This window comes from Pelophylax lessonae, assembly GCF_965119305.1.
Source record: "Pelophylax lessonae genome assembly, chromosome: 4".
Classification (NCBI taxonomy): Eukaryota; Metazoa; Chordata; class Amphibia; order Anura; family Ranidae; genus Pelophylax; species Pelophylax lessonae.
The window spans coordinates 550,299,059-550,315,201 of NC_138771.1; the positions used below are offsets into that span (position 1 = coordinate 550,299,059).

A 16,143-nucleotide genomic window follows, 5' to 3' on the forward strand; every position below is an offset into this window, starting at 1 on the left:
CCATCCGGGACTGAAGGAATGAAAGCCAGAGGAGACGCCGCAGCCTCCCAGTCCACCGTAGGGCAGACAGTATCCTGGCGAAATGCAGCCTCTGCTCCCGGTTCACCCTCCAGTCAGCAAAACCGGGGCCCCTAGGCAAGCCACTACCCTCGCCGGGCTAGAAAGAGGGAAAGGACCACAGAACAACCCCCCTCCTGTCGGGGGGGGGGTGCTGGGAAAGCCCACTAGAACAACAAACACATCCCAGAGAGGTATGCCCTTTACATTTCTCCACCTGGAGAAAGCATAGCACCCCCATGGTTCCCTGCAGCGCTTCCGCCATGGCTGAGGAAACACTAAAACTGAGGCAATGGTGGAAGAGGACGGTCGTTTAAAGATCATGACTGCAGTGTTTCCTGGGAAGATGTGTGAAGCTATAATCTCTCCAGGTGCTGTCCTGACAATTTGAGAAAACATTCCCTCTGGGTAATCGATGTACATTGCAGGAATTTAACAAACTTTGTTGCACATTCCTACCTTTTGTTATTCTGAGGAATTAGCTTAAGTTTTGTCTGTGTCTATGTGCAAAGTAAAAGCGAATGCGAGTGGTCCAATAATTATCAGCTGCTGCACTTGCAAGGCTCTAACGGGGAAAGTGTCAGGGTCTGCATCCCTTCAGAGGTAATTTCCCTTTGGAATTAGCTCTCACCAAAAAAATGGGATTTTTGACTTACCGTAAAATCCATTTCTCTGATGTTCATTGACAGACACAGCTCTTGATCTTCAGGACCATTGGGTTATACTTCCCCCTACAGGAGTATGACACTAGGCAGAAAAAGAATCTGGCTACGTAGATTTCCTAGCTTTTAACAGCGTTTGAATCACTGACTCAGATAAACCTCTATCCATCAGCACCTGGTGTTCAATAGCCAAGCCGTCGAAGCTAGCAACTGTAAAGCAGGACGGAAGATTGGTCCTTGGGACAGGAGATCGTCCCTGAGAGGAAGCATCTAAGGAACGTCGGCGATCCAAGCCCCATGAGGCCAGTCTGGAGCCAGTAAGATGACCGGAATCCCTTCTGCCTCTATCCTGCATAGAAGTCTTGGCAGAAGCTTGAGAGTAGGGAAGGCGTAAATCAGACGATACTGACCCCACAGGGCCACCACCTCATCAGTGGCATCCACCAGAGGATCCCATGACCAAGCCACAAACCTCTGCACCTTTCTGTTGAGCCGAGACACCAACCGATCCACCTCGGGGATGCCCCACAGGAGACGCAACTGATGAAACGCCTTTGGATGAAGGGACCCCTCGCTTTGCCCACCTTAGAATGCCAGCTACCTCCATAGCCGCCAGGACACTTTTTGTGCCCCCTTGGTGACTGACTTAAGCCACGGCCGCGGCACTGTCCAATTGAATGCGCACTGGACATCCCTGAAGACGATCCGTCCAATGGTCCAGGCATAGTCTGATCACTCGGAGTTCCAAGACATTGATCGGTAGTCTGGATTCTTCCAGCGTCAAGATCCCCTGACCAGAATTTTTGCAGAGGACGCCTCCCCAGCCTGACATCCGTGGTGACCACTGTCCAATATAAGGGGAGGAAGGATTTGCCCAGCCGAAGCGCCGGAGAAGGTAGCCACCATATCAGGGGCTCCTTAGTTCCCCAGCTCAGCCGGTTCTGATTGTCCAGAGACTGCCAAGTCTTGTCCCATTTGGCCAGAATTTCCCTTTGCAGGGACCTCGTATGGAACTGTGCAAACGGAACCGCCTCGAAGGTAGACACCATTAGGCCCATCACCCGCATTCAAGTCCACGGGGATGATCATTTGCTGGACAGCAGGAGACAAATTGCAGCCTGCAATTTCTGGAGTTTGTCCAGAGGAAGGAGCACTCTGGCTAGGGCTGAGTCCAGAGTCAGACCCAGACTCCAGCTTTGTGGATGGAACAAGAGCAGACTTCTGAAAATTCAGAATGCAGCCAAACTCCCTCAGAGTTCGTATGGCGATTTCCAGGTTCTCCACCAGAGCAGTAGGAGACTCCGCTTGGAGAAGGAGGTCGTCCAAGTAGCCCAGTACCGCGATCCCTCGGTGTAACAATGCTAGCCCAGAGCCAACACTTTTGTGAAGACCCGAGGATCAGAGGCGAGACCAAAGGGTAACGCCAAACTGATAATGCTCCTCTCCCACAGCAAAGCAGAGGAAGCGCTGGTGACCAGCACATATTGGAATGTGAAGGTAAGCATCCTTGATGACGATGGAGACAAGAAAATCCCCCTGATGCAGGGATGCCACCACCGTGCAAATGAACTCCATCCTGAACTTCTGCACCCGCACAAAGCAGCTCAGCGCCATGTGGTCCAGGATTGGACGCACCTTGCCTTCCTTCCTAGGAACTGTAAACAAGTTCAAGTAAAAACCCTGAAAATTTTCTGTAGTCGGAACAGGGACAATCACCCCTTGAAGCAACAGGTCTTGTACTGCCCCAAACAGACCATGTAAACAGTCTGGGGACAGGCAAGTTTGAAGGAAAGAAAGAACCTTGCCTGGGGACAAGAATGGAACTCGACCTTGTAGCTGGACCGAATTACTTTGTGGACCCACTTGTTTTGTACCAGGGAAGTCCACGAGTCCAGAAACCAATGAAGACGTCCCCCCACCCCCGATTTGGGTGAGGGCGCACCTTCATGCTGAAGGAGCCTTGACCAGGTTCATTTGGATCCTCCAGGAGGAGGCCCTGAAAGGCTTCAAGCCCTCGTCAGTTGACCGTGAGGGACAAAAAAAAAAAAAAAAAAAAACACACTTATGAGCCGAGAAGATGGAGGGCCCACGTCTACGACGAGGTTCCTTGCCCTTAGTGGAGATCAGTCAAGGCCTTAATAGAAGTCTGGTCCGCAGACCAGCATTTAAGCCAAAAGACACGCCGAAGGACCACTGCCAAAACAGAGTCTCAAGCCACTAGGGGAGCCAAATCCAAAAGAGGCATAACAGCTAAACTGCAACCCCTGGACCAGCTGGTCCGCCAGCTCAGCAAAGACAGGGGGGAGATGTTCTTCCTCCAGGTCACGGCGTAAATGCTTAGCCCACTCTGTCGCAAATTCCAACACCAGAGTGTACATATTGCGGGCCACAGCCTCCATCTGCCTATCAGCCGTATCCTTAAAGGTCAGGGACTCTTCAACCGGAATCATGGAAGACATGTTCAATATGGAACCTGGAGGGTCTACCACCGGTGGAAAAGTCAACTTCTTAATAAGGGACTCCTCATAAGGGTAATGCCTAGTAAAGCACTTCGGGACCCCAAGGGGGCGCTTTGGTCATCCCTACTCTTTAGCGACAATCCTGCCAAAATAGGCAGGGAAAGGAAACGCCTTTGCTGCTCTGGATGGCTCGTGAGTGCCAAATGAACCTGCGCTTCCATCGCAGCTGCGGCCTCCATCTTCAAGGTCTCAAGCACAGATACAATAAGTGCATCCACCAGTGCCTTTTTGTGTGCGGTTGCAGATGTGGAGGAATCATGTGAAGGGGAACCCGGGGGTCTAACCGTCCCATTCTGAGGGGCCAACGTCCACCCCAAAACCCTCCAGGGGGAGAAGGGGAACAACTACTCATATCAAGAACCAGGCAGGCACCGCTCCAAACAGAACCCCTCACCATCAAAATGGATTGGCTGTTGGCCAGTTGGATTGCTACGACTTGGCCGAGACTCGGTCGTGTGCGACCTCGCGAGGCGTTTAACTCACAGGCCAGCCCCTGTCCAGTGGGGCTATGTCGCGGTTGACCTAGCGCGGAGCTAAGGTCTGCGCACGCTAACTGGCCGGACTGGGGTGACCAATGTATCTGGATTATCCAGCCCGTCGCCCAGTCCGGCAGTTGATTGTAGATCTCACAGGAAAAAAAAACAGGAGAAAAAAATCTGCCAGGACCAGAGATCCCAGAAAGGAACTAGGTACTTACTCCTGACTATGCAGAAAAAAAAATTTGAGCACCTAAAGCAGAGAGAGGGAGCATACCCCCCTGGGACTGCCCATAGGCGTAGCCAGATTCTTTTTCTGCCTAGTGTCCTACTCCTGTAGGGGGCAGTATAACCCAATGTTATGAAGATCAGGAGCGGTGTCCGTCAATGAACGCAAGAAATTTAATTTTTGTGGCAGGGGATGCCAAAAATCTGACTTGTATCTTAGTGCAGACTTCTGTAAAAATCAGTAAGCCAATCACACAAACAGGAAATTACATTTCTGGGGGGGGAGTTCTGTAGATCATCTGTGTACAGAACGCCTCCATGTAGCCAAATTCTATTGAATTTTACAGTACATTACAGAGCTGCAGATAAGGAAAGGTAATTTTTAATGACATTAACCACTTATCGTTAAGCCACGTACCTGCATGTCATTGTCTTCAAGTGGTGGTACCTTTTTTTTTTTATAACTGACCGTTAGATCTCTAGTAATAAGAACTGATGCAGCCAAGCAGCTGCTCAGTTGTTATTACAAGCAGCAGAAGGGGACAGGGATGTCCCCCCCACCCCCCTCCCTCCTCTCCTATCGCCTTCTGCCTCTTGCTCTGGCTTTCCTGTCCTACCGGGAGACCCGAGCAACCAGCCGGCATGTCCGCCGGCTAGCTGGAGACCCAAACAGAGACAATAAGTTCAGTGCTTGTAGTCTTTCCTCATAGCTGATGTCCTCCATTCCAGCACATCCTTCCGGTGGATCGGTGCCCAGAACTGGACAGCATACTCCAGATGTGGCCGGACCAGAGTCTTGTAGAGTGGGAGAATCTCTTTATTTCTGGAGTGAATCCCCTTTTTTATACATCCCAGTATTCTGTTGGCTTTGCTTGCAGCGGCTTGGCATTGCATGCCACTGCCAAGCCTGTTGTCTACCAGTACCCCCAGGTCCTTTTCCATCCTAGACTCACTCAGGAGGTTCCCCCCCTAGGCAGTAGCTTGCTTTCTGGTTTCTGGCACCCAGGTGCATTACTTTACATTTTTCAACATTAAACCTCATCTGCCATGTAGTTGCCCACCCCATAATTTTGTTCAGGTCCGCTTGTAAGGTTTCCACATCCTGCCCAGAAGATATTGGCCTGCTTAGTTTAGTATCAGCCGCAAATACTGAGATTTTACATCAATATCCCCTCCTCTAAATCATTTATGAATAAATTAAACAGGATTGGTCCCAGGACAGAACCCTGGGGGACCCCGCTTTCCACACCTGCCCAATCTGAGTACTCCCCATTAATCACCACCCTTTGCAACCTCCCCTGGAGCCAGTTCTCTATCCAGGTACTCACCTTATGGTCCATACCTACCTTCCTTAGTTTGAACAGTAAGCGTTTGTGGGGAACGGTGTCAAAGGCCTTTGCGAAGTCCAGGTACACTACATCCACAGGCTTACCTTTATCTAGGTGGCAGCTCACTTCATCATAGAGGGTTAATAGATTGGTTTGGCAAGAAAGATTTTTCATGAATCCATGCTGATTACTACTAATAATACTGTTTTCATTACTAAAGTCTTGTATGTGGTCCCTTAACAGCCCCTCCAAAATCTTGCAGACTACTGATGTTAGGCTGACCGGCCTATAGTTACCCGGGATATATCTGGCCCCTTTTTAAATATTGGTACCATGTTGGCTTTTTTCCAATCAGCTGGCACCATACCCCTCTGTAAACTATCCTTAAAGATCAAGAATAATGGTCTGGCAATCACCTGGCTGAGCTCTTTAAGAACCCTCGGGGTGCAAGCCATCCGGTCCCGGTGATTTATTTATGTTAAGTTTCTCTAGTTTAGTTCTAAGTCTATCTTCTGTTAGCCATGGCGGCATTTCCTGAGGTGTGTTGTTTAGTTTGGCTTCCTTCCCGGAAGATTGGAAATTGGCAAATGTCGTGCCCATTCACAAGAAAGGTGGTAGGGAGGAATCGAGCAACTATAGACCAGTGAGTCTGACATCAATAGTAGGCAAATTAATGGAAACCCTATTAAAGGATAGGATTGTGGAACATCTTAAATCCCATGGATTGCAAGATGAAAAACAACATGGGTTTACTTCAGGGAGATCATGTCAAACAAATCTTAGAAATTTTTTTGACTGGGTGACTAAAATAATAGACGGTGGAGGTGCAGTAGACATTGCATATCTAGATTTTAGTAAGGCTTTTGACACTGTCCCACATAGAAGACTTATCAATAAACTGCAGTCATTGAGCATGGGCTCCCATATTGTTGAGTGGATTAGGTAGTGGCTGAGTGACAGACAACAGAGGGTTGTAGTCAATGGAGAACATTCAGAACAAGGTCATGTTACCAGTGGGGTACCTCAGGGATCTGTACTGGGACCAATTTTGTTTAATATCTTCATAAGTGATATTGCAAAAGGCCTCGATGGTAAGGTTTGTCTTTTTGCTGATGACACAAAGATATGTAACAGGGTTGATGTTCCTGGAGGGAAACGCCAAATGGAAAAGGATTTAGGAAAACTAGAAGAATGGTCAGAACTCTGGCAACTGAAATTTAATGTGGATAAGTGCAAGATAATGCACCTGGGGCGTAAAAACCCAAGGGCAGAATATAGAATATTTGACACAGTCCTGACCTCAGTATCTGAGGAAAGGGATTTAGGAGTAATTATTTCAGAAGACTTAAAAGGTGGGAAGACAATGTAATAGAGCAGCATGAAATGCCAGCAGAATGCTTGGATGTATAGGGAGAGGTATAAGCAGTAGAAAGAGAGAAGTGCTTATGCCGCTGTACAGAACACTGGTGAGACCTCACTTGGAGTATTGTGTGCAGTACTGGAGGCCATATCTCCAGAAGGATGTAGATACTCTAGAGAGAGTTCAGAGAAGAGCTACTAAACTAGTACATGGATTGCAGGAAAAAAAAAAACTTACCAGGAAAGGTTAAAGGACCTTAACATGTATAGCTTGGAAGAAAGAAGAGACAGAGGGGATATGATAGAAACTTTTAAATACATAAAGGGAATCAACTCAGTAAAGGAGGAGAGCATATTTAAAAGAAGAAAAACTACCACAAGAGGACACAGTTTTAAATTAGAGGGGCAAAGGTTTAAAAGTAATATGAGGAAGTATTACTTTACTGAGAGAGTAGTGGATGCATGGAATAACCTTCCTGCAGAAGTGGTAGCTGCAAATACAGTGAAGGAGTTTAAGCATGCATGGGATAGGCATAAGGCTATCCTTCATATAAGATAGGGCCAGGGACTATTCATAGGATTCAGATATATTGGGCAGACTAGATGGGCCAAATGGTTCTTATCTGCCGACACATTCTATGTTTCTTACAAGCTGGGTTAGTGTAGCCCCCAATTCTTTTGTGAAGACTGAAGAGAAGAAATTATTTAACACTACCGCCTTTTCCCTGTCCTCTGTGGCCAAAACTCCCTTATCGTCTTTTATGGGGGCCAATGTGTTCTGGCCTCGCTTTCTTACTGTTTATAGACTTAAAGAATTTCTTGGGGTTCTTTTTACTCTCTTCCGCTATATGTCTCTCGTGCTCTGTTTTAGCCGCCCTGATTTCGTCTTTACATTTCTTATTACACTCTTTGTAATGCTTGAATGCTGCCAATGACCCCTCAGTCTTGTATTTTTTGAAGGCCTTTCCTTTAGCATTAATATGCATTTTTATGTTGGAGTTTAGCCACCCAGGGTTTAGTTTTGCTCTTTTAAATTTATTTATATTTAAATGTATTTCCCTTTGGAATGCACTGGTCAATCCCTCTGTTAAGTATGCTTTTGAAGCACTCCCATTTTTCCTCCGTGTTCTTTGTTCCCAGGGTTCTATCCCATTTGATATTTTCTAGCAGAGAGCGTAGTTTTGGGAAATTGGCCCTTTTGAAATTCAGTGTCCTTATATTGCCCTTGTGTTTACTTTTACTATAATTAATACTGAAACGAATTGACCTATGGAGAGGTTTGGGGTCTTATAGACTCCATAAAGAGTACCTGTCACTGCCATTTACTGTCACAATGGATGTTTACATTCCTTGTGACAGAAATAAAAGTGATAAAAAATTTTCTCAAAAAGGAACAGTGTAAAAAAAAAAAAAATGAAGAAAAAAATGTTTTAAAGCTCTCCCTCCGTCTGTGCTCGTGCATACGCAAGTCGCACCCGCAAATGTAAACAGTGTTCAAACCACACGTGAGGCATCGTTTGCGCGAGAGCAATAATTCTAGCTCTAGTCTTTCTCTAACTCTAAACCGGTAACTGTTAAAAAAATTTAAAGCGCCACCTAAGGAGATTTAAATACCGTAGTTTGTTGCCATTCCACGAGTGTGCAAAATTTTAAAGCATGACATGTTAGCTATCCATTTACTCGGTGTATCATCTTTCACATTCTGCCAAAAATTGGGCTAACTTTACAGTTTTGTTATCTTTTTTTTTTTTAAATAACTATTTAAAGTGGTTTTTTTTTTTCCAAAAAAAAAAAAGTGCATTTAAAATACAGTGCGACATAAAATATTGCAAGGGTCTCTGCTAAGATATAGATATATATATAAAAATAATGTTTGGGGCAAGTCATTTTCTAGCACAAAATGCTGGTTTTAAAACTTGTAAGAAACAAATGTCAGAAATAGGCCTAGTCTTCAAGTCGATAAATTGCATTATGATTTGTGTCGCAATTGTAAATGCTATAATGTTTTGGGTCTTTTTGCCAATTTTTTCTCCCAAAAGTGGAGTAAATACTTGAAACTTTTACTGATGTAGTGCCTCCTTTTTGAAACATACCTATACTCCTGTACCACAGTGAACCCTTTCCTCTGTGCCAGTGCTGTAAGGAAGCCCCGTCGTGCTGCTCCCATCCTGCGTTCCACCAAGAATATGCAGACCCCAGGGAATAAGCCAGCTGAAGCTCCTAGATCTATGGGAACTGAAGATTCCTGCTTTCTCTTCTTCAAAGGTATCGGAAACATTGCAGGGCCTAAGAAGACTGAAAACATAACAGGGAATTGACCAAAGTCCATTGTCAAACTGATATGCATGATAAAGCTGACAGCCTAAGCCATCATTGCACACTTTAGGGTTGTTCACACTTGACTTAATTTTTAATTCCTATCAAACACTTCCTAACAAACGCTCGTATAAAAGGTTAAAACTACTCCCCAAACGCCTAATTTTATTTATTTTTTTTTTTTTTTAAAGGGAAGCGACATTACAGGAAATAAAAAATTTGAGGTGTGGCTTGTCATGGTGAAGGTTTCCTGTGCATACTCCATTAGCAGGGAAGGCAGCAGCATGGATTCCTTTACTTTATCTCAGGTTTGGCCTCTTTGTAATGCTTGAATGCTGCCAATGACCCCTCAGTCTTGTATTTTTTGAAGGCCTTTCCTTTAGCATTAATATGCATTTTTATGTTGGAGTTTAGCCACAAGTGTCATCCGTGTCCGTAAAACAAACAAAAAAAAAAGTGCCGGAGCAGATCAAAAAAACGGTACGCTTCGTGTGAAAGGACCCTTAGCCTTCAAGAGGTTTAACTGCCTTTTACAGACGGAAGTTCACCCCTTGGATCTAAAAGAAGGAAATGATACATTGTAAACATAGTGTTTATAGTTATCTAGCAGCCTCAACAATGTTGATAGTGAGTGAGCAGATGTTGATAGTGAGTGAGCAGAGAACAGCTCAGCTCTGTATACGGTAAATGGCGGAAATTAAGTTTAAGGCTCCATTCACACTACCGCGACTTGTCAACCTGACAAGTCACGGTCCATGCAGTGCTACAGGACCCGTTCTAATAGGAGCGACACAAGTCGCTCCGACTTAGAAAAAAGGTCCCATACTACTTCGGGGCGACCTCGGAGCGACTTGCATAGACATTCATTATATGAAGTCCGTGCAAGTCGCGCCAAAGTCGCGGTGCACGGGACTTCACAGGTCGCCGAAGTCGTGCAGAAGTCGTGCCGCTGCAGTGTGAATGCGGTCTTAAGATCGTGAGGAGGGGGAGAGGGGGTGAATCGAGACAGCGAATAAGCGATTAATCGCGCAGCTCCAACTTAGCCTTACTTTACTTGCATAATCTGACTGCAGGATCACCTGAAGTACTTCTGAAGCATCTATGCAAGTACATTTCTGGTGATTGTTACTTGCAAAACTAAGGCCTTGTTCACACTGGCATTGAAAGCAGGTGTCTGAGGGGCGTTTTTTAATGCGCCTCAAACAACTATTCACACAGTACTGTTCACATCAAAACATGAAGGATTAGCGTAGATTTGCTTCAAAATTCACGCTTCATGTCAAGCTTGAAAGAGTTGAAGCATTTCAACTCCTATTCAGGTCTGTGGTAGTACATTAGTGTTAATAATAGACATTTGTGGTGTGGTTTTAATGCGCTAACAACCGTTTGGGGGGAGTTTTAACGCTCGTTAAACACACCTATAAACGCACATTAACACTATAGGTGTGTTTGATAAGAGTAGGTATTTTGAGCAAGTGTGAACAAGCCCTAAGGGTGTTTTTCAATGATGTGGATACAGGCAGAGGGGTTCCTCCAGGAGGTGCGTCATCAGATAACCATAATTAAAAAAGGTACACACACACACACACACACATATATGCATACATACAGTGGGTACGGAAAGTATTCAGACCCCCTTAAATGATTTTAGCAAATGGCTGCAATATAACAAAGAGTGAAAAATTTAGGTTCATTCTTCTTCCTCATGAATGTACACATAGCACCCAATACTGACAGAAAAACACAGAATTGTTGACATTGTTGCAGATTTATTAAAAAAGAAAAACTGAAATATCACATGGTCCTAAGTATTCAGACCCTTTGCTCAGTATTTAGTAGAAGCCCCCTTTTGATCTAATACAGCCAGGAGTCTTTTTGGGAAAGATGCAACAAGTCTTTCACACCTGGATTTGGGGATCCTCTGCCATTCCTCCTTGCAGATCCTCTCCAGTTCTGTCAGGTTGGATGGTAAACGTTGGTGGACAGCCATTTTTAGGTCTCTCCAGAGATACTCAATTGGGTTTAAGTCAGGGCTCTGGCTGGGCCATTCAAGAACAGTCACGGAGTTGTTGTGAAGCCACTCCTTCGTTATTTTAGCTGTGTGCTTAGGGTCATTGTCTTGTTGGAAGGTAAACCTTCGGCCCAGTCTGAGGTCCAGAGCACTCTGGAGAAGGTTTTTGTCCAGGATATCCCTGTACTTGGCCGCATTCATCTTTCCCTCGATTGCAACCAGTCGTCCTGTCCCTGCAGCTGAAAAACACCCCCACAGCATGATGCTGCCACCACCATGCTTCACTGTTGGGACTGTATTGGACAGGGGATGAGCAGTGCCTGGTTTTCTCCACACATACCGCTTAGAATTAAGGCCAAAAAGTTCTATTTTGGTCTCATCAGACCAGAGAATCTTATTTCTCACCATCTTGGAGTCCTTCAGGTGTTTTTTAGCAAACTCCATGCGGGCTTTCATGTGTCTTACACTGAGGAGAGGCTTCCGTCGGGCCACTCTGCCATAAAGCCCGGACTGGTGGAGGGCTGCAGTGATGGTTGACTTTCTACAACTTTCTCCCATCTCCTGACTGCATCTCTGGAGCTCAGCCACAGTGATCTTTGGGTTCTTCTTTACCTCTCTCACCAAGGCTCTTCTCCCCCGATAGCTCAGTTTGGCCGGACGGCCAGCTCTAGGAAGGGTTCTGGTCGTCCCAAACGTCTTCCATTTGAGGATTATGGAGGCCACTGTGCTCTTAGGAACCTTAAGTGCAGCAGAAATCTTTTTGTAACCTTGGCCAGATCTGTGCCTTGCCACAATTCTGTCTCTGAGCTCTTCAGGCAGTTCCTTTGACCTCATGATTCTCATTTGCTCTGACATGCATTGTGATCTGGAAGGTCTTATATAGACAGGTGTGTGGCTTTCCTAATCAAGTCCAATCAGTATAATCAAACACAGCTGGACTCAAATGAAGGTGTAGAACCATCTCAAGGATGATCAGAAGAAATGGAAAGCACCTGAGTTAAATATATGAGTGTCACAGCAAAGGGTCAGAATACTTAGGGCCATGTGATATTTCAGTTTTTGTTTTTTAATAAATCTGCAACAATGTCAACAATTCTGTGTTTTTCTGTCAGTATGGGGTGCTATGTGTACATTCATGAGGAAGAAGAATGATGTCAACAATTCTGTGTTTTTCTGTCAGTATGGGGTGCTATGTGTACATTCATGAGGAAGAAGAATGATGTCAACAATTCTGTGTTTTTCTGTCAGTATGGGGTGCTATGTGTACATTCATGAGGAAGAAGAATGAACTTAAATGATTTTAGCAAATAGCTGCAATATAACAAAGAGTGAAAAATTTAAGGGGGTCTGAATACTTTCCGTACCCACTGTACATACATACACACACACACACGTAACCTTATTATAGCGACGTTTGCTTTAAGGGTGACAATGCGGAGCCGCCTTTTGCACAGACTGCAACCATGCAAGCGTTACTTGCAAAAATGATCTTAGGGCAGGCAAATTTCCAATAAAGAGAAACAAAACTCTGGAAATTGTGCCCAAAGAAGGTAGATAGAAGGCAAAGAACTAGTCACTAGTGCTGCCTGTGTTCTCCATGCTGAGGATTTTACTGCATTACCATATCTTGTACTGTGTCTCTGTGTAGAGGTGATCATCTTAGTGGAGGAAGGGCTTTGCTCCACCAAGTCAGAGCCTCCACTGAGCAGCACAGCAGTGACATCACCAAAGATCACCCCAAATCTCTTGGGACTTGAAGTCAGAAGCAGAAGTGCCTTAGATCACACGCTGCAGATAAGCAGTTATGTAGCTGTATGCACAGAAGAGACTAAGCACCCATTACATACCAGGAAAAGCACTGCAAGATTTCAGTAGGAATTTCAGACCAAAAAGGTAAATTCTCCATGGTGCAGCCTTGGACACAATAAACACGTCTAACTGTCTCCTATACCAGCATTTTTCAACCCCGTGTGCCGCGGCACACTGGTGTGCCGGGAAGAGTCCCCAGGTGTGCCGTGGCAAAATTACCCCATCTGATCTACAAACTGTGTTGGCCACTCAGTTAAGCTTTGTTGTTACAGGGGTTCTGGTCTGCTGTCTAAAGCTCACTTCCCGCTGCCACAGGCATTTGGGAAGCTGTGTGGGCCGTCCAATCGCATCTTGCCAACCGATGAGGTCATCGGTTGCTAGGGGTGGGTCAAGCATATGCACAGCTTTCTGGGATGTGCGAGACGCAGGTCCCAGGAGACGCTGGCTGGCGCGCTTTTCCCCGAGGGGAGGTGAAGCAGAGCATGAGGAGAGGAGGAAGAACAGGGAGGATGCTTTTCAGTGGCTGCATATGAGCTCCTCTGAGCTCCATGAGGTACAGCAATTGTACCTGTAATTTACCTGCATGTTTTTGTTTTAGGTATAATTGCAGGCATGGTGATTGTTTTTTCTTTAATGCAATATAAATATACATAAGATATGTTGGTTATTATTATTATTATTGGTAATAGTAACTATATTTCTTTAATGGTAACTGCACTTCTTTTTATTTTGTCTTCCGCTTGCACATTGCTCTGCTGCAGTTTGGCCGCAGTGCAAGTGTAGCGCAGGGTACCCGCGGTTTTTTATGTGCATTACCTGCAGTTTCCTATAGACTTCTATTATGTCCCTCATTTTTGGTGTGCTTTCAGAAAATGTAGGACATAATAGAAGTTGATGAGAAACGGCAGGTAACGCACATGAAAAGTGCAGGTACCCTGCGCTACACCTGCACTGCAGCGAGTCATAGTTAAATATATATTCCGGCTCTGAAATGGTTTATCGGGGTTATGGCTGAAGATATCAGCCATAACCTCAGTATTGTTTTTTACAGCCCGCGGCTGGCTTTCTAATGAAAGGGTTCCAAGCAGCACATGAGCCACTGGAATGCTTTCAGAAGCAGCGGGAGGGGATGTACCCCCCTCCCACCGGCTCACCTGAGAAGCAATCCAATAGTGCAGCCGGCTAGTCCCAGGGGGCGATGAAAGAGTATAGCCTATATGGCCTTGGAGGGCCAGAGCGACATGTTGTTCCGTCCAGTCCAGGCTGCATTTTTGGTTGGTGTGCCTTGAGATTCTTCCAGATTTTAAAGGGTGCCTTGGGTAAAAAAAAGGTTGAAAAACACTGTCCTATACCATAGTAAAGTAGACATTTTTTAAATTGGTTTAGCTGCACTCAAAAAAAACATTAGAACCATTTTTTACATTGATTTTTTTTTTTTTTTTTTTTACTCTGACGAGACTGACCTGCAATCTTTTTTTCTTTGGCCAATATAAAGGGAACAAATGCCTCACTGCACATGTGCTCCACACTCAGGGGGCAACAGCAGAGGACACATTTTAATTACATTTCTCAGTGAGCACCCAATCACATCTATGTTCATGTGGAAATCACAGCGATATATCAGCATGGCTCAGTAATAGAGTAGCTCATACCTGGTCCAGCTGTGAACTGTAAATTCCTGCATGCAGCAGCTTGTGTGTGCTCACAGAGGGTGCAGTAATTGGCATCTTTGCCAGACATTTATCACCACGCTAAGAATGGCCAGCCCCGACAAGGGGCCACAAATAAAGCCTGTCTCATACATCAGTGAATTCAGCATATTTCCCTGCACACCTACCAGGTTGTCTATTAAAATAAGTTCCCACACAATATGCAAATTTACACGCCACTGCAAAGATGATTCAAGCAACAAGCCATAGTGTTTGGGTAATGAATAAGCAATAATAAGCTTTATAAAGTGTCAAGAATTGTTCATGTAACCTTTGAAGAATGAAAGTAATAAAACTTACAAAGGGAACAATCTTTTCACTTCATATATGTTAAACAGGGTTTAAACAATTAGATCTGTACAAGTGGAAAAAGTCTGCTTATATTGTCCTGTGTACAACAAAACCACCGTACTTCAGAAATATTTAACTGAAAGGAGACGTGCGGGATATCAAAAAAATAAACAAATACCACTTCCGTACGGTCCTTACACTCATTCTGTTAGCAGCTCGCCTTTCCCTGGTCAGGCACTGGAAGGACCCTAAACCCCCCCCCAAAGCTAGCCGAGGTCATGAATACTGTCCAAATGCATGCCACCTACGAGCTCATGTTTGCTTCAGCTAACAGTAACTTTGGTAAGATGGCGGTTAGATAGGAAATATGGAAAAATTGGTTTGAATCCTATTACAAGGTGTGAGGTGTGGCTTCATTGTGGTTGTTGTTTTCTATTCCTTAACCTCCTTTCTTCTTCTTCTTCTTGTTTTCTCCTCCCTTTCTGTCTCACCTGTACTCCGCGGCCTTCTCCAGTGGTACACCGTTCGATCTTATCCCACGCAGTGGCGCTGCCATAGATGTGAAAGATACAGGCTCTGTCCTGGGAGGTCTTCCATTGGGGTTGGGTTGCCTCTGGCCCATGCCACAGGTAGTTCCCAGTTGGGGTGGCTGGACTGGATGTGGCAACTCTGGTCCTTCTCGATCGCTCTTGAAGGGCCTTAGACATGACGCTCATTGAGCCTAGGTTTAATCTGGTTACCCACTCTTGTAATGCCCCCTGAGTGGAAAATCTGGGTTTTAACCCCTTCCTTACCTCGCCATGTCAAATGACGTCGGCACAAATCCTTTCTCGATCCGGGCGGACGTCATATGACGGCGCCCGGATCTCCCCGCTACTGCGCGCCCCTCGGACTGAGCCCAACCCCGATCAAGGTAAACAGCCAATGAAATTGGCTGTTTACCACGTGATCGGCTGTGTGAATCACAGCCGATCACATGAGCGGCTCCAGCGTGAGCCGCTCGTTCCTTCCTTAATGCGCGCCCCCCGGGGGCGCACAGCGCGGCGATCGTGGACGAGGCTCGTCCCTCGGACAGAGCCCATCCCCGATCTCAGGTAAAGAGCCAATGAAATTGGCTCTTTACCACGTGACCGGCTGTGTCCAATCACAGCCGGTCACAAATGTCATCAGAGAACACGGTAACTAGCTGTCACCGTGTTCTCCTCCTCACACACTGATCCTGTGTGAGGAGGAGATTGTGGTAACAGCTAGTTACCAAGTACAGTGCACCCCAACCACACTGATTGCCCCCCCCCCCCCAATAAAAAGCACCTGTCACTAGCCCATCAAAGTACCCGAGTACCTGTCACCAGCTTATCAGGTACTCTGATGACAGGTA

At 45.7% G+C, this 16,143-nt stretch overlaps 1 protein-coding gene across 1 annotated transcript in view; it reads right to left on the bottom strand.

The window, feature by feature from the left end:
• The window catches only part of LOC309553706 (DNA-directed DNA/RNA polymerase mu-like), a 185,739-nt gene extending 173,074 nt beyond the window's left edge, over positions 1-12,665 (bottom strand). Inside the window, exons 1-2 of the mRNA XM_082255082.1 lie at positions 12,578-12,665; positions 8,723-8,924 (exon numbers count right to left, since the gene is read on the bottom strand). Of these exons, the coding sequence (XP_082111208.1) occupies positions 8,723-8,924; positions 12,578-12,614 (239 nt within the window). The 5' untranslated portion in view covers positions 12,615-12,665. The remainder of the gene's footprint in view (positions 1-8,722; positions 8,925-12,577) is intronic.
• Positions 12,666-16,143: the final 3,478 nt, after the last annotated feature.